We start from the raw sequence: 23,981 nt of genomic DNA, 5'->3' as shown, positions 1-23,981 counted from the left end.
TTTGTTTTTATATGTGTGTAATATGAGATGGATAAAAAACAGACTAAAAGTAACAAAACAGAAGATAAATACATTTAGTGTGAAGTGACAGCACTCCAGGACGATAGGTGTCAGTATAGAGTCAAGTACTTCTAGGACCAATGGGACGAGTAAGAGCCAGCTAAATTCTTGCAAAAATCTTACTTAGTGCACTTTTAAGGGAAAAGTCCATAGTTGTGTGAACTTACAAATCTTTCTCCTATATGACTGACCACAGTACAACAAATGCATTTTATGGACCATATGGACAAACATTTTTACATTTATGTTTTACTTAATCTGTATGATATCCAATTAAGTTGCTAATATTTAATAAATATCACAAATAAGACTGTAGCAAGTGCAGCAGTCTAAAAGACTGAGATTTTTATTTTTATATAATTTTGTTTAATGTAATCAGGGATTTATGCTTACATTTTTAAAAGCACTTGTGCCTTTAAGTTTAGGGGCACAGTTAAAGTTTTTGTTAAACATTGCAACATTTCTATTTTTTACAAAAAAACATGTGTACAAACAGGCATAGAAAAACTGAACTACAGAATTCAAGAGCTATAGCATTAATCATAATTTCATGCTTTCATTAAATATTTCAGTTAAAAAAAGGCCAATTGCAGTGTGAAACATAATTTCAGTATAAGGTTAGCCGAAAAGGGAATAGTTTGCATTCTAATGGTACCATATATCATGTTTACGAGTTTTGACTGATGCACCAAATGTGCTCAAATAATTTACATTTATACACAAAAGGCAAATTTTAACTTGTACTGTACTTGCACTGTAGAGCCCTGGTGAAATTGCTTAAGTCTATTTGCCTTTCTTGGCTTTGATTTTCCAAAGATAGAACTCCAGCTCTTTCCCTTCCAAGATGTATCAGTTTGCCCTACTACACTGCCCAGGCCTGGACGCAATACAGGCTAAGGAAAAGAAAGAGCATACACAAAAATTAAACATAAGCATGTTTACACTGTGACAGTTGTGATGACACACAAGGACCAGTCTGACTATTTTGTGCAATGGATGAACACAGAAAATTCACAGGTACAGTTTATTTATTTTTATTTATTTTTTTGCCAATGATCATTTTAGTAAAGTGGAGACGACTGAATGTCTCAAAGCCTCTAAGAAGATCTGTGTGATCTATGGTGGATCTATAAAACACTCACAGAACAGCTTGCTCCTCCAGCAAACTACTAATCTTGCTTTTCTTCCTGCATTCATCAATCTTCTTTTGAATCCTCTTTGACCGCTTCTTATTCACAGGATCTCTTCCTCTTCAGGAGTCTGAGAGATGATGATGCATAGAGGCAACTCATTAAGATGCAATATGATCTATTTATGTAGATAAAAACTTCAGCACAATTGAACCTCCTTAAACAAAACTCTTAAATATTATAAGATTTCATAGGCAAATCCCGTGACTAATTCTTCCTCCAAAGTGCTCATTGAAGCAAACTGGTACCTAGCATGCATGACTTTATTTTACAGCAAGCTCCTGAAGGCCTGTGCACCCTGACTCTTGGAAATTGCAGAAGCTCTTGCCATGTTTGTGAGCAATATGCATCAGATAATCATAGGCTTACAGTTTGAGGGAAAAAAAAAACAACTGAATATCTAACAACAGACTCATATTTTGAGACTCAAAATAAAAGCCTACCAGCTTTGCCCCTTTCTTGCGGCCTAGAGGAATAGCATAATGGGCCTAAAACCACTGCCTGTAGGGTGTGCTGTCTTTCAGAACAATGCAGTTTTTTACCAGGGTCTTGGTTCTCACTAGCTCATTATTGGAGGCATTGTATACAACATCAATGATCCTGGTCTTATGAGTACAACCTGTGAGTTAGAGAGACAAAATAACATGTGCTTTTTAATCTTTGCCTTAAGGAACATTTGTCAACAACAGAGAACTTCCAGAGTAGGATTTAGCTCATGTCGTGCTTAGGTTTGGTCACAGAGAATAAATAAATCACTTGGCATGATGTATACCATCCATGCAATCGAAGAGACAGATATTTAAGTACAGATCAACTCAGCAGTTTTCCTTGCTCAAACAAATTGTTTTGTTTAACACTAATATGTTATATTAGAGACTTCACACACAATTTATGAGAAAATTTCCAGGCAGTAACCTCTTCCATGATCTCAGTCTAAAGGCATCTCATGGTTTTAATACTTCTAAATGCACTGACACACAAGATGAATATACTGAAAATATTACTGAGTGCACCTTTAAAAACTCATTCGAGACACCTGCGTTCTGTTCTATGCTTAGCGCTACATCAAGCTTTTTTACCGCAAGAACGCGTTCGGCCTTAGCGGCCCGTACGTTTATTTATTAATCTATCTATCTATCTATTTTAGGTTTGCGCAACAGACGTTTTTCAGAAAAGTGCACCAAAAAAATAAAATAATATATATATATATATATATATATATATATATATATATATATATATATATATATATATAATAAAAAGAGTGTCCTTATCAGGAATAGGCTAAAGATTAAACTCACTCAGAGCTCCAGGAAAAGGTCCGGCAGTCCAGTCTCTGCACGGGAGTATTTCATATTACCTCCCGCACACGCACTGTGAGAATGCGGCGGGGTCCGACCTTAAAATTAATTGATTAATTAGTTCATTAATCTTTATTAACAACATAATTCCGTTTTGCCATGTAGATTGTCTCCGTAGTCTGCAAAAGAAATTCATATAATATGACGCACACAGGTATTTCATACAGTATGTATCTTTAGGATTATTTTTAGATTACCATATGCACTGAAGTAAAGCGTAAAGTCTCACACCTTTGTGTTTGCAAGAGGGCGACCAAGTTCATACTTTCTTTTCTTATGGTAGGGTTTCCTTTTCCCTCCAGTTTTATGGCGCTTGTGCCAGTGATCTCTGTAGAAACCTGAAAATTACAAACGTCAATTATACAAATTGTCACACAGAGAACCATAAATGATTTTGTACAAAAAAATAAAAATAAAATAAATAAATAAATAAAAAAGAAAATAAATCAATCAATAAACGCCTTTATTTTTAAATCCTCTTAATAAATTATTTGCATGGCGCGAGAGAGAAAAAAAGAATGCGTATTTGCAACGCACGTGCAGTGGTAGCAATTTATTTGTTTACTTTTTTAATGGTTCAATCTGAGGGCCATTCACAGCTCTATAAACTAGCAGTGGTCTAAAGTATAATCACGTAGTAGTGCTAAATTTACACTGCAAACTATACACCAAACACAGCTGATCTCAACCAAGCAGTTTCGATGTAATAATACATTAAGTACCGCCCTGCCAAACCTGTGCTGTTCAATCATATTATAATAAACTATTACATAATAAACGTCAACATACTTTACAGTATATGTCATATATAGACTTCATGTCGTTAATATGGCTGGGCTGTATACTTGATAGAATTACACTTACCCATTCCTGGGTTTGCAGCGTTGCAGTAATATCGCGAGAAAACCCACACAAGAACATCTTCCGATGCAGCCATAGAAATAATCAACTAGATACTGCCATCTAGTGCAGTTCAGGCTGCAACTGTAATGACAACAGCTATAAATACTGTGGATTTAAACATTCACAGAATTGAGACAATAAAAATGATGTTCCATCCTTAAAAATGAGATTCACATTTTATTTACATAAAAATAATATTGGTTGATAACATAAAGCTGAAAATGTTACACAGCTCCAAAACACCTAAAAGAACAACAGCATGCAAGACATTGGAAAAGTTCTAGAAATACCCAGAATAACCAGAATAAGACCTCTAATATGAGTCCAACTGTTTTAACAAATCTTTTTAGTCCTGGTGACAAAATATGCAGTATCTGTTTCAAACTGAGGTAGGATTGCAAAGTGAACACTGATGGAACAATACTAGTCGATTAATCACCTATGACCTCACTCTGACATGAACAATGGGAGAATCTTCTCTTTGGTGCTCAGCATGTGCACCGACACAGACAGTTAAGACTTCTTGCTCTTTCTGGTTATGAAGCTCTGGTAGAAAAAGTTGCTGAACAGCACAATGAGGCTGATGCAGTATGCAAACACAACAGAGTTCATGGAGTCAGGGAAGTCACACTCAGTGAAGAGGTTGAAGCCAGTGTGAATAGTCCGCAAGACAAACTGGATCTGTAATCAGAGGTTGTGAAATGTAAACAATCTATGCTAGATTTTTTTTCATACAAAAGAAGTTATTTTGACACTTTGGCATGCATAGACTTGCAGTTGTGAATTTGAACTATGCACAAACAAAGTGTAAAAATCAAGACCCCGTAATCCTCTGACTGAAGCACTTGCTGCTTAATCAGAAATATGTTTTCTAATTACCAGAAAACCAATATGTGTTTGTGTATTTACCAGCTGAAGTGTGGTCAGGTAATGCTTCCACCACAGATATTTCTGCATGTGTGGGCCTAAGGCTGCAAGGCCAGAGTAAGAATGCATGACAATATGAACAAATGTGTTCAGCAGCCCGATGAAAAATGCTGAATGAACAGGCAAAAAGACAAAGTTTTTGATCAAATACTTAAAATATGCTGTTAAAAATAGTTACATAACAGTTTAAAAACTATTTAAATGTAAATACACACAGCATCACTGATAAAACATAACTTGTTGTAATGTTAACATACATGAGTACAAAGTGAAAAGTTCAGCTTATTAGTTTAGTGTTTTTTGTGTGTGTGTGTGTGTGTGTGTATTATTATTTATTAGAATGTAAATAGGCTTCATATAATGTATGTTTCACTTACGTTGACCTCCTGCCACATATTTAACTCCTGTCCACCAGTTGAAGATCACTGTTCCATGATGATACACATGCAGAAATGTGAGCTGATTATTCTTCTTCCTCAAGATGAAAAAGACCTGAATGCAGAGAATGAGAGAGAAAGTGTCTCTCTTTGAACTGCATGTCCACAGTGGGAGTATATATTTTGAATCACTAAGCTCAATTACTTTAGAGAAGAAAAACCACCAGCATACATTGGCCATCTAAAAAGGTAAAATAAAAGTAATGTTTTGCAAATAAATGCATCTCTAGGGGAAAGAAGCAATAATGTCAAAACTATGGGCATTTATTTTAAAAAGTGTCAGGCAATTTACTTTTCACCATGTATAATTGTAATCTAGGAATTAGTGGTTATTAGCGAAGCAAAGCTATTTACTGAACACTAGGGGTGTAAACAGATACTCAGTTATCTCTCAGACAGCGAGAGAAGTAATCACCCACATTCCCAATGGACTGGGGCTGTAGTCCACAGGTTGACAGAGATAACTGTAGTTTGCCTGAGAAATGGAATAGTTTGGTGCTAACAGTAGAACATAAGCAAATTATTTGTGAAGATCTGATAACTAGGTCTCTAATAATATTATATTAACTCAGGACAAAATAATTTGTATTGCTTTTTGCACTTTTCATAATGTACAAATATTGAATGGAACCAAAAGAACCAATATAAGATATAATGAAATACATCCCTTACCTCATGGAACATGTACACGGACAAACCGACCATGGCAAAGTTGTACACGGTAAGTACTGCCCTTAGGTCCACTTGTTCCTGTTTTTCATAAGTTTGGGTCTGATCCAAATTACAAGATAGCAAAGAAATATACAGATGATTGGTACAGGAGAGTAGACTAGAAGCCATGGGTCTGTCCGCTTATCTGAAATCAACAACAGGACTCATAAGAGGCTTTGAATTACAATAATTTTTAACCCATTGTCTTAGGGTCATTTTTGACCGCCCGGGACAGGTAAAGAATATGCTATACAGACAGCGTACTTTTTGCCACTGGAACCAAACATCATGACTTTGTCAAAACCATCAAAACAAAAAACAACCCAAAAAAATTAATTATTGTATATAATTGTTAAAGAGAAATAACAATTTAAAACAAATAATTCTTTCCATTGTCATAAAAGGACCCGGATGGGAAGAACCAGTTGTAACCTTTCAACTTCAGACTTTCTGGATGTTTTAAAATATTTTAAATAGATTTTTTTGTACATCTATGAAACAAATTTGACCTAAAAATATTGCAATTTTCTCAAATTTAGCCCCTAGTCCCATACTGTTCTCTAGCTTCCCCACTGGTTACTGCAAAAATTGTATACTTTCCTCTCAAACGGGGTTTGTGCACACATGCAGATGTCCACACACACACAAAGAGAGATTTTTTTAAAATTATTATTATTCTTTTATAGTTTTTCAAAGGTAATATGTTAGTAAATAGTAAAAGTTTACTAACATGATTTCATATGATAGGGTACAATGGGGCTAAAGGCCGCCCAAGGGTAAAAGGACCTATTGGATGTTGGATTGGATGACCTTTGAACCCCCAATGGACCTACTGAATGTTATTTTCTCATAAAACATTAGATGGCACAAAAAAGTTTACGGCATCTTCCTAAACCCCTGTAACATTGCAACAAATTGTATGACATTAATGGAAAGAAATGGATTTGTTGGGCAAAGTGGGCCCATTTTGAAGTGAATAAATCAAAAATTGTTGTAATACAGTTGAGATATTATAAAATGCCAAAAGTGATAGAAGAAATAAATGTTAGTTGAGACATCCTTGGCCAATGTTTGAAACTTTATTTTTTTTATTTTTATAAATTCTTTAAAAATATGTTACTCAATTATTATTCAAAATATATCTATTTCCCCTATCATTATATACTTTGGGACCCCAATAAAACAGATTTTCATTAAGGGGGGCCTTTAGTGCCCTTGTACACTAATCAAGAATTCATGGATTTTGAATGGTTTTCAACACGGGTCAAAAATGACCCAATGAACAAAAGGAGGTGCAGTTTCTTAAGACAGTAGGAGGGTTAAGAAAACATTTTTGCTATTCAGATTCAGAAGCATACATCTCATAAGGCTAACACAAACAGTTCTACATTGTTTCTGCATCTTTTCATCTGGAATGCATCACAATCTAATTAACACTTGCTAAACAGCCTTAAAAAAAGTCAAATCAATAATCCGGTCCAACCGTTTCAACTCTAAAGTGAAGACTTGGAACTTCCACTCAATGCTTTGAGTAACATCGGAAGAACATGATATCAGCTGTTATGTGGCTGTGACCTGAACTTTTGGGAGAATTTCAATGAGCTGCGCCAAAGTTCCCATAAAGTCCCACCACTGCTAAATAAAACACTAATATAATTACGAAAATAAAACAAGGAAAAAGATGAACACAAACATGTGTTTTGAAACTATAAAATCTTGTTTCATGTTTGTTAAATAGATAAATGTAGGTTTCTTATAAACATCTCTTGGTTCTTATTTTGACAACACAGTCAGAGAATTAAATTTGCATGGCCACGTAATTTAATTTTCTTTAAATGTCTAATTGTTATTAAATTAAAAAAGTATATATAGAGAGAGAGAGAGTGAGAGAGGTTTTCTGCAAATTAATATTTGAAGGAAACATGTCAGGTTTTAATTTGAAAACAGCTCAGTCTTTTATTCTGAATCTTAATTCTTACATTGAGACAGATGTTTGCTTTTATTAAACATGGTTATTATACATTTATGATTATACATTTAAAATATACTTCACAATAACCAATTATCCTTTAAAAAAAAGGCTGCAGATAATATGTGGTCACTCTCCAAATATGCATGATGACCTCAAGAGTATAAAAAAAAAATCGACATCACTAGAACATAATATATAAACCAAATTTTGTCAACTGTTTTTGCTCTTAGCTTTGGCTGCTGGCTTTGAAGTAGAAAAGAATTTACTCAGGCAGAGTTGTTTGGGCCCATTAGTAGCACCGTCCTTGAGCTTTTTTGTTTTGTTGGCTCGTTTCTCTTTTCCGACCTGAGGGCTGAGTTTTCTCTTCTTATCCTTTTAAAATGAGTGAGAAATGTCAAGATATAAATATAAAAATATAAAGCACATGCATAACCCTGGAAATGTATTCATCTTACCTTGCTGCCCACATTATTTGAAGATTCATAGAGCTTCATAATCTGTGATTAAATATACAAAATCATTACATAAATGGACAGAGATGACAGCACAGTACAGAAGAGTCTAATACTTGACTCAAAAATACACATTTCCTGAACATAAGTCAATGTAACATTGAATCCCAGGGGGTCACAAGGGAGTCCTCAGAAAATTTCAGAGAGAGAAAAAAAAAAAGTAAAAGAAAAACTTTCAACACTTACTGAATTATTACTGTTTTACTCTGCTTTCTAAAGACTAGGTACTGTATATACATCTAACATTAGTCTAATATTGGGTAGAAAAAAGATGCGTTGTTAACTTAATTCAACTTAATACAAATTAAATATTTAGATAATATTTTAATAATTTCTTTTGACTTGAATACAATGACAATATAAAAGTTAATTATTTAATTTTGCACAAAACATGTTGTCTTTATAATATCACACTTACAATTTTTCCCTCACACACAATAAATGAGTCTTTATACGTGAAAATATATAGCAGCCTTTTTATTTTAGGAAGGGGGTCCCTTGCAAGAGGATCATCATATTTGGGGGTCCTTGACATTGAAAAGTTTGAAAACCCCTGTTTTAGTCTATTCTAAATCTAACAAACTCTGTAATGTCTGAAGGTCAGTTTGGCTTAGCTGTAACCTAAACACACACACACACACACGCAAACAACCGCACATGCAAGCACACACACACACACACCTTTTTAACACCTGTTGATACAGCTGCCCCCTGCACAGCAGATTTAGTGAGCCAGGATATATTTTGCTCTTGCTCTGCCTCTGAGCAGTCAGATACACAAACGGAAAAGACAATGTAGGTTTGATGGATGTGGGAGAAAATATGGACCACCTGACAGAGAGAACATGGATGAACAAACACTGTAAGTTATGAGCACTGTTAGTCATGACCAAAAATTGTAATCCTAAAATGTTAGTTGAGTAAGCAAGGATTTTGACAAATTTAATTACTTTAAAACTATTACATTTATCTAAACCCCAGAAAAAACAACTTGTATTATCTTAGGGTGAAACCACACAACACTCACCTCTCCCACAAATTGAAGTGAGTCTGTGTCCAGTGAAGTTCCAAGCAATTTTTGCATCATGCTACATAACAAGCTTTTATGTTTGTTTTCAGAGACCCCGGCCTCCAAGAGCATACTGGGTAGCTCCCACATCCCTGCCAAGAGTCCTGCAAAAAGACAAGACAAATTAAAAGCATTATTGTACATTAAATCTGACTGAATTTGGGATATGCCTTTAGATTCTGTATTTCCTATTCAACTGGTTGTGTTTTACCTTTGTTTGGCCTTTGAGTGAGCAGATACTCTATCTCCTCTCCAGCAAGCTGCCGCTCCACTATACAGGTTAGTGTTTTCTCCACACGTGGAGCTTTTTTGACAGGCTTTCTTGGATAATTCTGCACCCCCAACTGGGGGTCCCAGTCCTCAGACAGACACAAGTTACAACTGCCAGCGGCCGCTGTTATGTAAACAGCCAATAGAAACTGTTATGAATGTGGGAATAGATGTTTGATTTTTGAATAATGAGAAAATTTTTGCAAGGATATTTTGCCTTCAACATAAAGAACTTACAGCAATTCTCTATGTCAGGAACCAAGGTATTGAGATTTGCAGCAGCCAGCTTGCTTAGAAGTGTTTTGGAGTCCTTCTCATGTTTAATGCTTACCTAAAAGAACCCATGAAATCTGATAGTTAGTACAGAGGTTCTGAAGGTTTGACAATGAAGTATATTGGTAAGAGCTGCCAGCTGTACTGTACCTTCCTAAATGCATGACAATGTGTCTGAATGGGACACTGGCTACAGAGAGGGGATTTTGGGGTGCAAACTCTGGCTCCTAACTCCATCATAGACTGATTAAAATCTCCAGGTCTCTCTGGCTCCACAATTCTATCTGCAATTTTCCTGAAATAGCCCAATAAGAATCAAAATTAAATTTCACATTTAAAAATTAGATACAGATTTAGATCATCCTGCCTAAACGAGTACATGAATTTGCTGGAAGTACCACAAAGCATCTGTTACGGTGGGACTGGTGCTATCTGCTCCAATCGCCCGAACACGGCACAGAACACGAATCACATTTCCATCAACTGCACCTGTAACCTGGGAACAACAAACAACACGATTTATTAATGAACACGATTCAAGGCCTAACTAATGCAGGAACAGTGCAGGATTCTGAATGTTACCCGTTACCTGCCCAAGTGCTATAGATCCGATTGCCCCTGCAGTGTAACGTCCTACCCCAGGCAGCTGTTTCAAAAGTCCCTCCGTGGTCCTTGGCATCTGTCCATCCAGCTCTGATACCACCTATTTAAGGAATCATGTCAGCAACAAGTTTAAAATTAAAATTACCTCATCATTTACCCACCCTCAGGTTATCCCAGATGTGTATGACTTTATTCTGCAGAACACAAACAAAGATTTTTAGAAGAATCTCTCAGCTCTGTAGGTCCATACAATGCAAGTAAATGGTGACCAAAACTTTGAAGCTCCAAAAGGCACATAAACCATAAGACTCAAGTGGTTTAGTCCATGTCTTCTGAAGTGATCCAATCGATCGTGGATGAGAACAGACCAAACTGTATCTCCTTTTTCACTATAAATCTTAACATTAGCAGTCTCCTTGGCGATCATGATTTCAAGCTCAATTACACTTCCTAGTACCATCTAGCGCTCTGTATATGCGTCAAGCACTAGGAAGTTTAATCAAATTTGAAAGCATGATCATGACTAGAGACTGCAATGGCAAGATGTACAGTAAAAATATTTTGTTATATTTTGGTTTTGAACCACTGGAGTCGTATGGATTATTTTTATGCTGCTTTAATGTGCTTTTTGGAGCTTCAAAGTTTTGGTCACCATTTACTTGCATTGTATGGACCTACAGAGTGGAGATATTCCTCTAAAAATCTTTGTTTGTGTTCTGCAAAAGAAAGAAAGTCTAATACACATCTGGGATGGCATGAGGGTGAGTAAATGATAAGAGAATTTTGGGTGAAATATTACTTTAACTCTGGATTATAAAAATATTCTGGATGTATGTATGGATAACACACATTGTAAACCCAGATTAACAAGACAATAAACATTGCACTTTTGTGTATTTCTCATTAAGCCTACTTTCTTGGCTCCTTCGTGTAGCCTGCGTCCCCGAGAGTAGTATCCAAGACCTGCCCACATTTGGTTCACTTCCTGTGAGGAGACACCACTATGTCAGAACATAATTATAAGGATGGTGCTTTACATTTGGAGCCCAGTCTATGTTTATGTTGTCTACTGTGAATGTAACTTTACCTCTAGTGTACCAACAGCAAGTTTTTCCACAGTCGGCCACCTCTGGCAACAGAAAAATAAAGGAGTATAAAAGATGAGGCAGTTCTACTATCAGAGGAGAAATCAGCCCTAATGAGTTTACATACCTTCATCCACTTGTTATAGTAGTCTATCACAGTGGCAACTTGAGTCTGTTGTAACATGATTTCTGAGACCCACACTGAGAAATTTTGAGAAAGAAAATTATTTAAAAAAATTTAAATCAGTATTCTTCCATGATCATAGCTTAAAAACACTTTGTTTATACCTGCATATGTCCTGATATTAACATCTGGTTCTGTCATAGCCTGTATAGATTAAAAAAAAATGCTTTTAATTAAGAAAGACATACTCATGTGTAGAAGACTACTACTACCCACTTTGCATTTATTTGGATTATTATCCAAAACTGAATTCAGCAACAATGACTTTAAATATTAGATTATTTTACCACTGTCCTCCAGGGAAGCTCTCTCTTATTTTGATCATACCAGTGCAGGAGGTGAGTGCGGAAAAGAGAGATTTCAGATGGGTCATGGAAAAGGTGATATGTTGAGGGTTGAGTTTCAGACAGTTCCTCTGGAGAAAATGAAAGAGCAAGACAAACCCAACTAAAACATATAGAAATACTAAACATTTAAAGGTCCAGCCAATCAATTCCAAAGTCTCTCAATGTACCTTCTTTAACGGTAGGCTTTCGTTTCTTCTTATTGCTGGATGTGATCACCTCTGTATTCTCCAGAGCCATTCGTTTCCCCTTCTGCACTGCAGATCTTAACCTGCTTATAGCGCTTTAATGTAAAGTTCAACGAATATAACTAACTCATATACAGTACGACTGGTGGAAAACTACTGTGATAAATGCTATAACTGTTCAGACTAGCATAAAACGTAAATTTAAAAGCAAAAACAAACCGCTCTGCATGACAAATTGAACATGAATGTGTTTAAAATCATATAGTATTAAAACGGCATTTACAGTACTATTATTAGAGAAGCAATCTTGTTTTCATAACAACCATGCAGCGGCACTCCCGCCTTCTGTTTCACTTCCTGAGGGGCGGGGCGTGTTAGAACCATTAGCTGATTTTGGAACGCACATGTCACAGAATACTTACACAGTGGGCGTGGCCAAATCTCTGTAACGTCAGGCGTGTTCACTGTGCTCACTATGCTGTGTTGTCAAGAAGTCTCTAACCTTTTTTTTACTTTAATGAGACCGATGACTCCTTGATAGATAAAGAGGGATGGAGCAGGGACCCCTAATACTTGAACAATATTAACATAATATATTGAAATACTATGTTATGATGCTCACATTGCAAAGGCATTAAAAGCATATACCAAGGCATATACTTAATTTAATTAACAAATTTAACTTGATACATTTTAATATGGGAGGGACAATGAAACATAAAGCTGAAAATTGACTTAATACTTAATACTGCATTTTTCTTTAAAACATATTTTCATTTTTTACAAAATGTTGTTTGAGATTAAACAATAATTGGCAGATCCCTGCAATACCACTGCGAACACCCTAAATAATATAGACAAACATTCATAAATTAATGAGAAAGGATAGCAAGTAGAATGGCAGTAGTTTCAGCAGGACTGAAGCCAACTCGCTTAGCCGTCGTCTTTCTTTTGTGTCCCTTAGAAAGGGTAGTGGCTAGTGGGCATAGGATAATGAAGCTTGTGTAGGCTAGAGCAACCTGTGGATTAGCTGAGCCCCAGGTCATGCTGTATTGATATAAACTTGGGAGTGATTAGTTTTGTTGACACATGGACTCTATGATTGCCATTTTGACAACTGTTTCAAGACAGCTCATGTACTGTACATTTTTTTCTCTGCTTTTCATAGTAATGTAAAGGATTCTGTCGATGAGTAGAGGTAATGATTGCATGGATCCTGAAGGTAAAAGTGGTCACATTACTGATTGTATATGCAGGGTTTGGGAGTAACAGAATACATGTAATGGGATTACGTATTTAAAATACAAAATATTAGTAACTGTATTCCACTACAGTTACAATTTAAATAATTGGTATTTAGAATACAGTTACATTCAAAAAGTATTTTGATTACTGAAGAGATTAATTTGCATTTTATTGTCATTTGTTTCATTTTAAATTATTCTTTTTTTTTTCTCCCCTTTTCTCCCCAATTTGGAATGCCCATTTCCCAATGCACTCTAAGTCCTTGTGGTGGCATAGTGACTCGCCTCAATCCAGGTAGCAGTGGACGAATCTCAGTTGCCTCCAAGTCTGAGACCGTCAATCCGCACATCTTATCTCGTGGCTTGTCGAGCGTGTTACCGCAGAGATGTAGCACGTGTGGAGGCCCACGCTATTCTCCGCGGCATCCACGCACAACTCACCACGCGCCCCACCGAGAGCGAGAACCACATTATAGCGACCACAAGGAGGTTAACCCAGCGTGACTCTACCTACCCTAGCAACCGGGCCAATTGGTTGTTTAGGAAGCCTGACTGGAGTCACTCAGTATGCCCTGGATTCAAACTTGTGACTCAAGGTGTCATTTTTTTCATTTAAAATTTAGTCCTTTCAGATGGAAAACATATATATACATATAAATGATGTGATCCAAAGTGCATTTGAACAGCGGTGAAACATTTTCTTATGCTGTGTTACATTTATACGAGCAGACATAGAAGTAAGTTTGAAGTAAGTTTGGAGCAGAAGAAATAGAAATAAACCTTGTTTAATTGTCAGCTTTACGCAAAGCTAAAATGCTATTTCTAGCCATTTTACATGCACATGTTACCAGACACGATCATATTTTTTTATCAAGAAAATTCATGTTGGATCATAATTTCTTTTTTTCTAGTAAGACCTTTGATATTAGGGCAAAAATCATATTCTTGATAATACTTTTTGTATTGTTTTCCTGTAAAAATATCTAAAAATCCTTCAAACAAGTTCAATTTGATTTATCTTGTTTTAGAAACAACACTGCATAAGATATTTAGGTTTTTCAGAGAATGTATTTTTAACATGTGTATTTTGTCTTACTGTACTGGCAGAGTTTTTATAGTTAAAACACGTGAAAAAAATCTACCAGTGCTGAAGAAGTAATCCAAAGTATTTAGAATATGTTACTGACCTTGAGTAATCTAACGAAATATGTTACAAATGACATTTTACAGCATGTATTCTGTAATCTGTAGTGGAATACATTTCAAAAGTAACCCTCCCAACTCTGTGTATATGTCATACTTGAGTCATGTTTTAAGCATACCCCCATTGAACTAAACCAAAGAAATGTAGAGACTGTGCATAATTTTTTGTAAGTGATCACTTTTAATATTTTATGAGTAAAAACACTATCAACAAAAATATAAAACTATCAACAAATTGTTTTGTCCTTCTTTCTCTAGCAGTGTTCAAGAATCTAAATTCTGCTCCTCAAGCACTGTAGAAAAAAAATGAAGCACAATGTAATTTACAGTCATTTCAATAGCCAAAATTTTTTTAACAGGACTGTTAAAAATATGTCTACATTCAGATAAAGGATGTAGTAATGTTTGTATTTGGTGTTCTTTATTAAACTCACCACGTGAAATATTCACTTCATTTGACCGTACAATTTCAGCTTGAATGCTGTCCATACTCATATGTAGAGCCTCAGCATTGTGCTGTGAACAACATGCAGAAAAACTTTTAATAAACCATAGACAAACAAAAACAGACACTTCAAATACTGTATCTAATTATTTAAGACAAAGTGACGCTACCTCTAAGATTTTTTCCAAACAATACAGAGACAGGAAATTACCTCACCATGAAAGACTCAAACAGGGTGGTGCCCATTGCTCTGCATACATGCTCTTCCACCACTGGGTACATGCGCACAAAATGCTAAATAGACATTACAACTCAATATGACCCAGTCTTTAGTTTATGTATGTATGGGAGATTCTGTTATACCATAGTGGGTAGAAACATTTACTGTATGTTTGATGCTGAATTCAGTGTGTGTTAAGAGGGAATGTGTGTTTGTGTGTGTTTTTTTAAGTATACCTCCAAAGCCAGGCTTGCTTGTCTCTGGGCATCTGCATGTTCCTGGTTGCCCATTGCATACAGTAAGTGATGGATCACTCTGAGAGAAAGCAGTTCTTTAGATATTTCCTCACTGCTCTGTGCCAACGTCCTGTATCATCATGTCAACATACGGTACATACTGAGCAACTCAAGTTTTCCACAAACTGAAGAAGGGTATCATTTTCAGTCGTTACAATTGGTAAAAATTTTACATGCAGGCTTTCTTGAATGTATCCACTGTTTGAAGTAATTGATTGACTTTACCTGATGGTTTTAGCTGCAGCTGCTTGCTGGAGGAACACTGGATGAGACTCAATCATTTTGGCCATCAATGGATCTAACAAAACATTTTGGACTGTTACCACTGAAATTCCGAATAAAAAACATCACAAGTTTATTTCTCTGATCCCAGGCAAATCAATAACTGAGAATGCTCATTTAAGTCACAATACACAATCTGTTTATCCTCTCATTTACGTTTTCTCCAATTTAAAGAACAAAACCCAAAAAGGTAAAAATATAAGGATCAAATCAAATACATCTCAGATACAATGTGATTATAATACAGAACAATGCTGTTTTTGGAGAACCACGTATGCATACAACAAATACAGTTGTGCTCAAAAGTTTGCATACCCTTGGAGAATTGATAATGTACCATTTTTAAAGAAAACATGAGTGAGCAGGCAAAACACATTTCTTTTATTTCTTATGGGATTCATATTCAACTGTAGGTTATAACAGAATGGCACAATCATAAAACAAAACATGGCAACAAAAAAAATAAAATAAAAATGAAATGACCCCTGTTCAAAAGTCTGCATACCCTTAGTTCTTAATACTGTGTATTGCCCCCTTTAGCATAAATGACAGCATGCAGTCTTTTGTAATAGTTGTCTATGAGGCCCCAAATTCTTGCAGGTGGTATAGCTGCCCATTTGTCTTGGCAAAATGCCTCCAGGTCATGCAAAGTCTTTGGTCATCTTGCATTAACCACAAGTTTGAGATCTCCCCAGAGTGGCTCGATGATATTAAGGTCAGGAGTCTGTGATGGCCACTCCAGAACCTTCACCTTTTTCTGCTGTAACCACTGGAGGGTCAGCTTGACCTTGTGCTTAGGTTCATTGTCGTGCTGGAAAGTCCAAGAGCGTCCCATGCGCAGCTTTCGTGCAGAAGAATGCAAATTGTCTGCCAGTATTTTCTGATAACATGCTGTATTCATCTTGCCATCAATTTTCTCAAGATTCCCCGTGCCTTTAGAGCTCATACACCCCCAAAACATCAGTGAGTCACCACCATGCTTCACAGTGGAGATGGTATTCTTTTCACTGTAGGCCTTGTTGACCCCTCTCCAAACACAGCGCTTATGGTTGTGACCATAAAGCTCTATTTTGGTCTCGTCACTCCAAATTACAGTGTGCCAGAAGCTGTGAGGCGTGTCAAGGTGTTGTCGGGCATATTGTAACCGAGCTTTTTTGTGGCACTGGCGCATTAAAGGCTTCTTTCTGGTAACTCGACCATGCAGCTCATTTTTGTTCAAGTATCGTCGTATTGTGTTCCTTGAAACAACCACACCGTCTTTTTCCAGAGCAGCCTGTATTTCTCCTGAGGTTACCTGTGGGTTTTTCTTTGTATCCCGAACAATTCTTCTGGCAGTTGTGGCTGAAATCTTTCTTGGTCTACCTGACCTTGGCTTGGTATCAAGAGATCCTCGAATTTTCCACTTCTTAATAAGTGACTGAACAGTACTGACTGGCATTTTAAAGGCTTTGGATATCTTTTTATATCCTTTTCCATCTTTATAAATTTCCATTACCTTGTTACGCAGGTCTTTTGACAGTTCTTTTCTGCTCCCCATGGCTCAGTATCTAGCCTGCTCAGTGCATCCACGTGAGAGCTAACAAACTCATTGACTATTTATACACAGGCACTAATTGCAATTTAAAAAGTCCCAGGTGTGGGAAATTTACCTTTAATTGACATTTAAACCTGTGTGTGTGTGTCACCTTGTATGTCTGTAACAAGGCCAAACATTCGAGGGTATGTAAACTTTTGATCAGGGATATTTGGGTGATTTCTGTTATCATTATGATTTAAAAAGGAGCCAAACAACTATGTGATAATAAATGGCTTCATATGATCACTATCCTTAAATAAAAGTCAGTTTTTTTGCATGATCAGTCATATTTTCAAAATCAATGCCAAAATTTCACCATTTCTGCAGGGTATGCAAACTTTTGAGCACAACTGTACCCTGTTAGTTGAAGATGGTTTATTTGTTAAGATTGAGGTTAACAACAGGTCACACCCTCCAGAATCTTGTGTTTGGGGATTCCCTCTTTGGTTGGTTTGAGATAAGCCACCAGACTCCTGAGCAGAGCAGGTCTCACCTCTGATTGCATAAGCTCTGTTATCAGTTCTGAAGCTGTAAGAAGAAAATAAAAAATAGATAAATACAAGTTCAGCTCAATCGACAGCATTTGTGACATAATGTTGATTACCTCAAAAAAACATTGGATATAACAATTGGATATAACTTTACAGAGAAAATGTTAGTAAATGATTTTATCTTACTAAAACCATGTTAAAAAGCATATTGTTTACATCTTATGTCTATACTTTTGAAACAGTGAGTATTTTAACATTTACAGATTGGCCGCATTCACTTATTGTAAGTGCCTCACTGTAACCCAGATTTTTGCATTTTTTTTTAAGAAAAGGAGGGACGAATTGAAACATTATGCCACAAATGCTGTTGATTGAACTTAAATTGTATTGAACCTGAAATATTCCTGTGAGATACAAAGTAAAAATTAAACCACCCCTGTGCCATCATTCTCTTACAGTAGTATTACAGCATCTTACGATATGTTCGAATAACAATATCTGGTCGCTGGTCAAAGTTATAAAGTACATTTATAAGTACACTTGACTTACCTTCATATTGCACTTCTAAATGTAGTGACCTCAGTAGATTCAGTAAGGGTTCCACTATGCTATGATGAGCAGATTTTACAATAGGCTGAAACAAAGAAATTGTAACACTTAAAAAAGTGTTGTTTTCATTAGAATGGAAGCATTTTGGAGTCACACACATTTTTTTTCTTTAATATGTAATAATTCTTTGATATATATATATATATATATATATATATATATATATATATATATATACACATTAAAGAACTGGATATATCTCTCAGGTGCAGATTGTCATTCAACAACACTGCCGTACATGCACTGAACGTAGGATCTGCAAAACAAGCTGCTGTGCTCTTGGGGAGATGCAGGTCAGCAGGGCGATCAGGCCCTTGAACACCTGGATCTGGTATTTGGAGTTTCCATGGACCAAGGACTTGAGCAGGGTGGCGGCTGTCTCCTGAGTCCTCTCTGTCTCAGACTTGGCCAAACATTCAGCTATGGCCTTCACACCTGCCACTCAGAAAAGAACAGATGCAAGAGCATCAATCACTTCTTCAGCCAATATATACTGTATGTATAAATTTGTCAGAACTTCAAAATCTCCACACTTCTAAACTGATCCATACTGGATCATTAGAAACATGCAAACCTGGGTTTTAACCACACCATATTTTGTGTACATGATGCATACTCCCATTACCTGCTATATCATTTAAAAATTAGAATAGCCAGAATAAGAAAACTAAAAGGTTAAGAAGGAGCTGTTCCACTTTTGCCATTGTCAGTTTGCCCTGCTGTTGTGATTTGTGTATACCATAGCTTTCACAGACAAGCTCTTTATATTTCTGGCCTGCATTGGCGATTATCTGGAGCAAGTCAAGAGCCTTGGTCTTATCCTCCTCTTTGAGATGGTCTTGTCCTAGAATCTCAAGCAGGGTCAGCACTCCACCAACCTCCAGAAATTCAGTCATGTACTGATGACTGATCACATAAATAAAAAATAAAAAATGTCATGTTAGGGTACTTCAATAAAATGCTCCATAGAATGAGAATGTCCCTCCCCCTAATACCATGTGCTTCTGCCTAGCAATAGCAAGTAGCAAATTATGTTCATGGCTGTGATGTAAACTAAAGGCTATTGAATATTTAAAAGAAAAAGATCAAATTCTTCTGTGTCCCATGCCAACTCCTGTTTTAATAGGAAATATGTCAACACAGGAAAGAAAACGTTTCGGTTACGTATGTAACCTCAGTTCCCTGAGACGAGGGGAACAAGACATTGCATCACTAAGCTGACGCTATGGGCGAGTGTCCTTCTATATGACATAGTTGAAACCTTTCTACAATAACTGCAATTCTAAAACTGGCTATAATGTTTAAGCCCCGCCCTTTTAGGTGCAAAGCTGTCCGGTATAAAATAAGGAAAAATTCCTCAGAACTTTCTGACTTAGGGACAAGAGTGCATCGCTTGCACCTCAAAGAACTCTGAGTCTGTAGTGCGGCCAGCTTATGCAATGTCTCGTTCCCCTTGTCTCAGGGAACCAAGGTTATATCCGTAACTAAGACGTTCCCTTACGACTCAGTATACTTGACATTACGTCACGAAGCTGACGCTATGGGGAACAGAGTCTTATCACGCCGCACTACACGACATAACCTTCCAGAGAGGAAACGTGACGCTGTAGTCCCGTGGGATGCCGACCAACATGAGTATGCAGCAAGTGAATGACCCTCATGGTGGGCCAGGAGGGGAACACTCAGAATGGATATTAACCCCTTCATGAATCCAGGGAAGGAAGTTATTTATATATAAAACTGCTTGTGACTTTTTTGGGGAATACAATGGTCTGAATACAGGTGGTTGTGTGAAATGTTAGAGAGCTGTACTTAGAAGAGGGGCATAAGTATATGTTTGGCCAGCAAAATAGCAAGCGCTCTAGACAGAGAGGACTTGCAATGAGAGAGATGTTACATCTAAGTTGTAAAACCTAGCGAATGTGTTTTGAGAAGACCATCCTGCTGCAAAACATATGTCCTGTAAGGACACACCATTCATCCATGCCCATGAAGAGGCCATGCCACTAGTTGAGTGTGCTTTAACACCAATTGGGCAATTCTCACCCTGTGACTCGTAAGCCAAGAAGATCGCATCAACGATCCAGTGAGAAAGTCTTTGCTTGGAGATGGACATTCCTTTCATGCATCCTCCATAGCACACAAAGAGCTGGTCAGACAGTCTGAACTGGCGGGTGCGTTCAACATATGTGTGAAGCGCTCGCACAGGGCATAACAAATGTAAGGACTTCTCCTCATCCGAATTAAATGGAGGAAGGAAAAAGGCTTGAAGGTGAACCACCTGCGCTCTGAAGGGCGTGGTTAAAACTTTAGGCACATAGCTTTTTCTGCATTTGACAGTGGATATTGAAAGACCCGGACCAAAATCCAGACATTAACTGTCGACAGTGCTTGCAAATCCCCGACCCGTTTTACTGAGGCCAGAGCCAGCAGTAATGCAGTTTTAAGAGTCTCAGAGTCCAGAAACTCAAAGGGAGACAGGTCCTAATTTGGAGCTGGGCAAGGGGGATTTAACTGCCTCGCTCTCCTAAGGAACTTTATGATTTCGTCATGTTTGCCTATAGAGGTGCATGATATGCTGATATAGTGGCCACATAGACTTTGAGCATTGACGGAGTGAGCCCTGTGTTCAATCGCTCTTGAAGAAATGTGAGAACTTCAGATATGGTGAGGTTCACTAGGTCTTTGCCGTGTGAAAAGCACCAATTAGTGAACACATTCCATTTTATTGCATAAAGGCGTGTGGTAGACGGTGCTCTAGCCTGCAAAATGGTGTTCATAACCTACTGAGTCATGTTTAGCGCGCTCCATTCAGGGGCCACACATGCAGGTCCCACAGCTTGGGCTGGGGATGCCAGATTGTGCCCTGCACTTGAGAGAGGAGATCCCTCCTCAGAGGTATTTCCCATGGAGGGCCGTCCAGAATCTCTAGCATTTCCAGAAACTAGGACTGATTGGGCCACTTCAGTGCAACTAATAGAACCATTTCCTTGTCCGCTCTGACTTTGTATATGACAGAGAGAAGGAGGCACACTGGGGGAAACACATATTTGCATTTCATAAGCCATTTGTGGGCCATTGCATCCACTCCTAATGGAGCTTGGGACTTGGAGTACCAAAGGGGACCATGGGCATTCTCCACGGAGGCAAATAGATCGATCTCCGCTTTGCCGAATATTCCCATATCCTCAGGACAGTCTGAGGATGAAGTCTTCATTGACCCGGCATCACTCCATGGCGTGAAAATAGGTCTGCACTGTAATTCAGATGGCTTGGGACATGTGTCGCCCATAAGGAGAGAAAATAACGCTCGCTCCACAGAAGGAGGTGACGCGTCAGTCTTATCATTGGCAGGGAATTAATTCCGCCTTTCCGGTTTATGTATGCCACAACTGTCATGTTGTCCGAGCAAATCAGAGCATGATAATTCACAATTTCGGACTGAAAAGCCATCAAGGCTAGGAAAACAGCTGACAGTTCCAGGCGGTTGATGTGCCACACCCTCTTCACACCTGTCCATGCGATGGACGTCCATGCCGGGCGTCCATCGCACACCGCCCCCCAACCTGTGTTGGAAGCATCCATGGTCACCAATTTCCACCTGAAAATCTTCCCCAGCATGACACCTTGCTGATAGAAGGCAGGAGCTGTCCAAGGTGCTAGAGCAGCTAGACAGTGGTGAGATATAGTGATGCGCATGCTCCCTTGGGGCCAGGCATGACGTGGCACATGACATTTGAACCAGTACTGAAGAGGTCTTATGTGTAAAAGACCTAATAGAATGCCATCAGCCCCAATGCTTTTTGAAACAGCTTCAGTGGAAGTGTTCTCCTCAGTTTGAACTGAGAGAGACACTGGAGAATGGCCCAAACGTGCTCGCTTGTGAGATGCGTGCGCTCGCTCATAGAGTCTAGACGAATTCCCAACAAGGACATTTGTTGGCTGGGGGAGAGCATGCTCTTCACCCAGTTGACATTGAGGCCCAGGCTGTTCAGATGTTGGAGCAATAAGTCCCTGTGCTGGCATACTATATCCTCCGACTCGGCCAGTAATAGCCAATCGCCGAGGCAGTTCAAAATGCGCACACCACTCAGTTTCAGAGGGGCAAGTGCCACATTGATGCACTTTGTGAATGTGCAAGGAGCCAGGGACAATCTGAAGGGCAGGACTTTGAATTGATTTGCAGTTCCCTCAAACACGAATCTCAAAAACATCCTGTGGTGTTGTACAATTTGAACATGAATGTGCACGTCTTTCAGATCTATTGATGCAAACCAATCGTGTGGGTGGACGTGCAATAAGATCTGCGTGGGTGCGGCCCAGACAGCGAATGCAGCTCTCATGCTGATCTGATGGTGGGATGCCCCTTGCATAATGAACACTTATGGAATGACATCTTGAAAAAATACGAACACGTAAGCGGCTCTTTTAGTTATATATATATATATATATATATATATATACACACACACACACACAAAATATCACAATAGCTTATAAGGATACAAAACTTGGCAAAGCGCTGCGGGGAATCAGGATGCTGAAGCGGCCCATTCACCAGCAAAGCTTCAAGCGGCGAGGTGGAGTAAATGTTCGCTAGAACGCTGCAGGGGAACGGAGAGTCTTCTCGTTGCCATGAAGATCCGCCCGCTGACTCGTGTATGTCGAAGGCGAAGTAGTAGAAGGCTTCTAGATGAGAGATGAATCGCTGTCTTGAAGGAAGAAAATTTGGAGGAATGTCGACTGCTTTGCGCCAAAATGACGGGGCTTAAACACCATAGCCAATATTAGAATTGCCGTTATTGTAGAAAGGTTTCAACTAGGTGGTATAGAAGGACACTCCCCCATAGCGTCAGCTTAGCGACGCAATGTTAAGTGTACTGAGTCGTAAGGGAACTGCAACCATCAAGTAATATCATGGTGCTTCTAAAGCTGTTCTTTAAAACCTTTACAGCCAAAGCTGACCTTGAGAAGTATGGTGTCAGACTGGCTGCATCAAGCCAATGTCCCTTTGACCTCTATAATTAAAATTCATAAAAACACTAAGATTCAAAGCATAAACATAATCTTTTACCTGCTGTTGGCTGAGAGGAAGACACCCACTGCTTTCAGCTGAAGGTCTAGACATGTTCCAAACATGTAGCTGGAGACACAACATGTAAGGACGCACACAAGGTATGATTGAAATCCCACCATTTAACTTGATATTTTTGTATCTGATATTTCACACATAAAGCATGATCATATCATATGTATGGATACGTCAGTCTCATCCATGCAGTGAGCCGAGCAAAGAACAGGCTGGCAACTTGAGCAAACTCAAGCTCCAGTTCAGTACAAGTCTTTCCCGTGTTCTTGGCCAGGAAGTCAATCAGCATCCGACTGCGCACCGTCTTATTGCCCTGGTCCCACTCATGGAGGAAACACATCACATCACTGATGGCTGCTTGGTCCTTACAGCTGGACATGACTGTAGCATTTCAGAGACTATGTGGAAATTATGAAAGTATAGAGGATAGCTAGTTG

The 23,981-nt window shown here is 38.1% G+C and overlaps 3 protein-coding genes across 4 annotated transcripts; all 3 read right to left on the bottom strand.

The window, feature by feature from the left end:
- Positions 1-375: 375 nt before the first annotated feature.
- Positions 376-5,147, bottom strand: LOC127424421 (elongation of very long chain fatty acids protein 4-like). Its single transcript, XM_051669612.1, has 6 exons — positions 4,819-5,147; positions 4,424-4,551; positions 3,476-4,195; positions 2,552-2,949; positions 1,203-1,869; positions 376-953 (listed from the first exon to the last, which is right to left on the bottom strand). The coding sequence occupies exons 1-3, from the start codon at positions 5,057-5,059 to the stop codon at positions 4,028-4,030; spliced, it is 537 nt and encodes a 178-aa protein (XP_051525572.1). The 5' UTR covers positions 5,060-5,147; the 3' UTR covers positions 376-953; positions 1,203-1,869; positions 2,552-2,949; positions 3,476-4,027.
- On the bottom strand, positions 4,819-12,918 carry LOC127424420 (adenine DNA glycosylase-like). 2 transcript variants are annotated; one of them, XR_007894469.1, is made up of 17 exons: positions 12,072-12,918; positions 11,845-11,972; positions 11,662-11,701; positions 11,501-11,574; positions 11,376-11,417; positions 11,202-11,273; positions 10,275-10,388; positions 10,084-10,181; positions 9,836-9,980; positions 9,650-9,743; positions 9,354-9,536; positions 9,101-9,246; positions 8,755-8,904; positions 8,017-8,058; positions 7,828-7,933; positions 5,551-5,734; positions 4,819-4,933 (listed from the first exon to the last, which is right to left on the bottom strand). XR_007894469.1 is itself a non-coding variant. In XM_051669611.1 (16 exons), the coding sequence occupies exons 1-16, from the start codon at positions 12,139-12,141 to the stop codon at positions 5,613-5,615; spliced, it is 1,626 nt and encodes a 541-aa protein (XP_051525571.1). In that variant the 5' UTR covers positions 12,142-12,918; the 3' UTR covers positions 5,474-5,612. The 2 variants fall into 2 exon arrangements, 1 of the variants encoding a protein (XP_051525571.1); XM_051669611.1 differs by lacking the exon at positions 4,819-4,933 and having other exon boundaries at positions 5,474-5,734.
- A 115-nt stretch (positions 12,919-13,033) lies between these two features.
- LOC127424272 (armadillo-like helical domain containing protein 1) lies at positions 13,034-23,923 on the bottom strand. Its single transcript, XM_051669295.1, has 11 exons — positions 23,718-23,923; positions 23,530-23,598; positions 19,195-19,361; positions 18,694-18,890; positions 18,396-18,480; positions 17,767-17,883; positions 15,723-15,795; positions 15,438-15,567; positions 15,198-15,275; positions 14,971-15,052; positions 13,034-14,829 (listed from the first exon to the last, which is right to left on the bottom strand). Exons 1-11 carry the CDS (start codon positions 23,921-23,923, stop codon positions 14,801-14,803), a joined length of 1,233 nt encoding a protein of 410 aa, XP_051525255.1. The 3' UTR covers positions 13,034-14,800.
- Positions 23,924-23,981: the final 58 nt, after the last annotated feature.

The sequence above is a fragment of the Myxocyprinus asiaticus genome, chromosome 33, assembly GCF_019703515.2.
Source record: "Myxocyprinus asiaticus isolate MX2 ecotype Aquarium Trade chromosome 33, UBuf_Myxa_2, whole genome shotgun sequence".
Lineage (NCBI taxonomy): Eukaryota > Metazoa > Chordata > Actinopteri > Cypriniformes > Catostomidae > Myxocyprinus > Myxocyprinus asiaticus.
Note: the sequence above shows the minus strand (reverse complement) of the source record. Positions and strands in the feature narration are given on the sequence as shown.